This window comes from Littorina saxatilis, linkage group LG6, assembly GCF_037325665.1.
Source record: "Littorina saxatilis isolate snail1 linkage group LG6, US_GU_Lsax_2.0, whole genome shotgun sequence".
NCBI lineage: Eukaryota > Metazoa > Mollusca > Gastropoda > Littorinimorpha > Littorinidae > Littorina > Littorina saxatilis.
In genome coordinates this window covers 44,773,366-44,776,020 of record NC_090250.1, presented here as the reverse complement: position 1 = coordinate 44,776,020, position 2,655 = coordinate 44,773,366, and the positions used below count along the sequence as shown (strand labels likewise).

General features: G+C 47.0%; 1 protein-coding gene across 1 annotated transcript in view; it reads right to left on the bottom strand.

The window, feature by feature from the left end:
- Positions 1–1,850, bottom strand: part of LOC138969638 (short transient receptor potential channel 4-like) — a 74,037-nt gene extending 72,187 nt beyond the window's left edge. The window contains exon 1 of the mRNA XM_070342495.1: positions 1,095–1,850. Coding sequence (XP_070198596.1) covers positions 1,095–1,850 — 756 coding nt within the window. The remainder of the gene's footprint in view (positions 1–1,094) is intronic.
- Positions 1,851–2,655: the final 805 nt, after the last annotated feature.

Genomic DNA, 2,655 nt, shown 5'->3' with positions numbered 1-2,655 from the left:
GCTGGGATTTCTATGGCTTAATGAGCAAGAAGGAATCCCGCCTTGATTGCAATGACGGAAATCGACCCTCGCTAATTATTGCCTTTGGTTTCTGCAACAAGCACTTGTTTGATGCTAAGAAATTGAGTGCACTGAACGGGCTGGGACTGTCTTGAGGTTGAAGATTCTGTGTGGTTCAGCTTTTTTGTTTTAGAATATTTATTATCGTATACCCTCGCTAACGTGTTGTTGTTGTTGTTGTTGTTGTTGTTGTTGTTGTTGTTGTTGTTGTTGTTGTTGTTATTGATGATGATTTTTACTTGTTGGATTGCTATGAAACGGAAAGCACTGGCAGCAGTCTCGGTTGAGGTTTCCTCGTTGCTATAGTATTTCTCAGAGAAGGGAAATCATAACTTGTAATTGTGCCGATCTTGTCTTTGGAGCAACAGGAAAACGAAGATTGGCCTCACTATGACTTTATACGCCCAAAAGTAGATGCGGTTTTTTACACCAAAAGATCGAAATCATTTTCACCGCGGATTTGCCAATGGTGACTTAATCGTAGGGGGAAGGGGTGTGTGGGGGGAAGGGGGGGGGGGGGGGGTGGCGGGTCGATTGTTTGCATACATTTTGGAAAAGAGTGATAGGTTCACGGAAAGGAAAGAACATCAACGTGCAACACCGTAAGATAAGCACAAGTCAGTGAAACATTTTTTTGTGTCAGAAAGATCAGACTCCAAAGGGATGCTTGCGTCAGTATGCCTTTCATCGTCAACAACAAAACAGCTGTCGCCGTCGCTTTACGTTTGTCTAATGGACTCACAGTACTTACATTCGTTGCGGGCTCTTTGTGCAGCATATTCATATTCTATATCATATTTAGATCATAATCAGATTCGTACTGTGGGAGGAGGTCGTCGCCGTGATGGGCAGAGAAAGAACTATCATCTGCTATTATCTGTCTGAATGTGGACTGACGGGCATTAGTCTGGGAAAGCGCCGGATTACAGCACGTACTATACACTATGGGCAACAGTGGCAGGCGGTCTCAGCTGCTTCATTCTAAAGCCCGTCCTTAATTGAGCCCAAAGTCGACTCCGCGAAGACTTCGCAACAGTGGCGGGCGATATCAGCTGCTTCATCCGAAAGCCCGTCTTCAACTGAGCCCGAAGTCGACTCCGCGAAGACTTCGCAACAGTGGCGGGCGATATCAGCTGCTTCATCCGAAAGCCCGTCTTCAACTGAGCCCGAAGTCGACTCCGCGAAGACTTCGCAACAGTGGCGGGCGATATCAGCTGCTTCATCCGAAAGCCCGTCTTCAACTGAGCCCGAAGTCGACTCCGCGAAGACTTTGCAACGGTGGTGGGCGATATCAGCTGCTTCATCCGAAAGCCCGTCTTCAACTGAGCCCGAAGTCGACTCCGCGAAGACTTCGCAACAGTGGCGGGCGATATCAGCTGCTTCATCCGAAAGCCCGTCTTCAACTGAGCCCGAAGTCGACTCCGCGAAGACTTCGCAACAGTGGCGGGCGATATCAGCTGCTTCATCCGAAAGCCCGTCTTCAACTGAGCCCGAAGTCGACTCCGCGAAGACTTCGCAACAGTGGCGGGCGATATCAGCTGCTTCATCCGAAAGCCCGTCTTCAACTGAGCCCGAAGTCGACTCCGCGAAGACTTTGCAACGGTGGTGGGCGATATCAGCTGCTTCATCCGAAAGCCCGTCTTCAACTGAGCCCGAAATCGACTCCGCGAAGACTTCGCAACAGTGCCGGGCGATATCAGCTGCTTCATCCGAAAGCCCGTCTTCAACTGAGCCCGAAGTCGACTCCGCGAAGACTTCGCAACAGTGGCGGGCGATATCAGCTGCTTCATCCGAAAGCCGAATACCACACGCACTATCAGTTAAACTGGAAGAAATGTCCATATATCTTTAAAGAAGAATGCCATACGCAGATTCACAGAAAGGTCCATGCATCTGTAAAGAAGAATGCAACACACACTATGAGAGAAAGGAATATGTCTCTGTACAGAAGAATGCAACACACACTATGAGAGAAAGGTCCATGTATCTTTGAAAGGTCCATGTATCTTCAAAGAAGAATGCAACACGGAGATTCATAGAAAGCTCCATGTGTTTTTAAAGAAGAATGCAACACACACTATGAGAGAAAGGTCCATGTATCTTTGAAAGGTCCATGTATCTTTAAAGAAGAATGCAACACGGAGATTCATAGAAAGCTCCATGTGTTTTTAAAGAAGAATGCAACACACACTACGAGAGAAAGGTCCATGTATCTTTGAAAGGTCCATGTATCTTTAAAGAAGAATGCAACACGGAGATTCATAGAAAGCTCCATGTCAGTGTTTTTAAAAAAGAATGCAACACACACTATGAGAGAAAGGTCCATGTATCTTTAAAGAAGAATGCAACAGGCACTAGCAGTTAATCAGAAGCTACAGGCAGGCAGATCAATGGAGCCAGACCCTGACCACAGCATTCTTAGGTCGCCGAACTTTCTTGCATGCAGCTGCAGAAGATTATCTGGCGCCGAGAGCTTAATTAACACTTGGATCAGCAGCTCGTGAGGATTCAGATAACGACAGCTTTAGCTTTAGAGGATGCCGACTGGACATGGTGAATTCGTCCAGCGTATCTCTATAGTCGCTTGTTGAATAT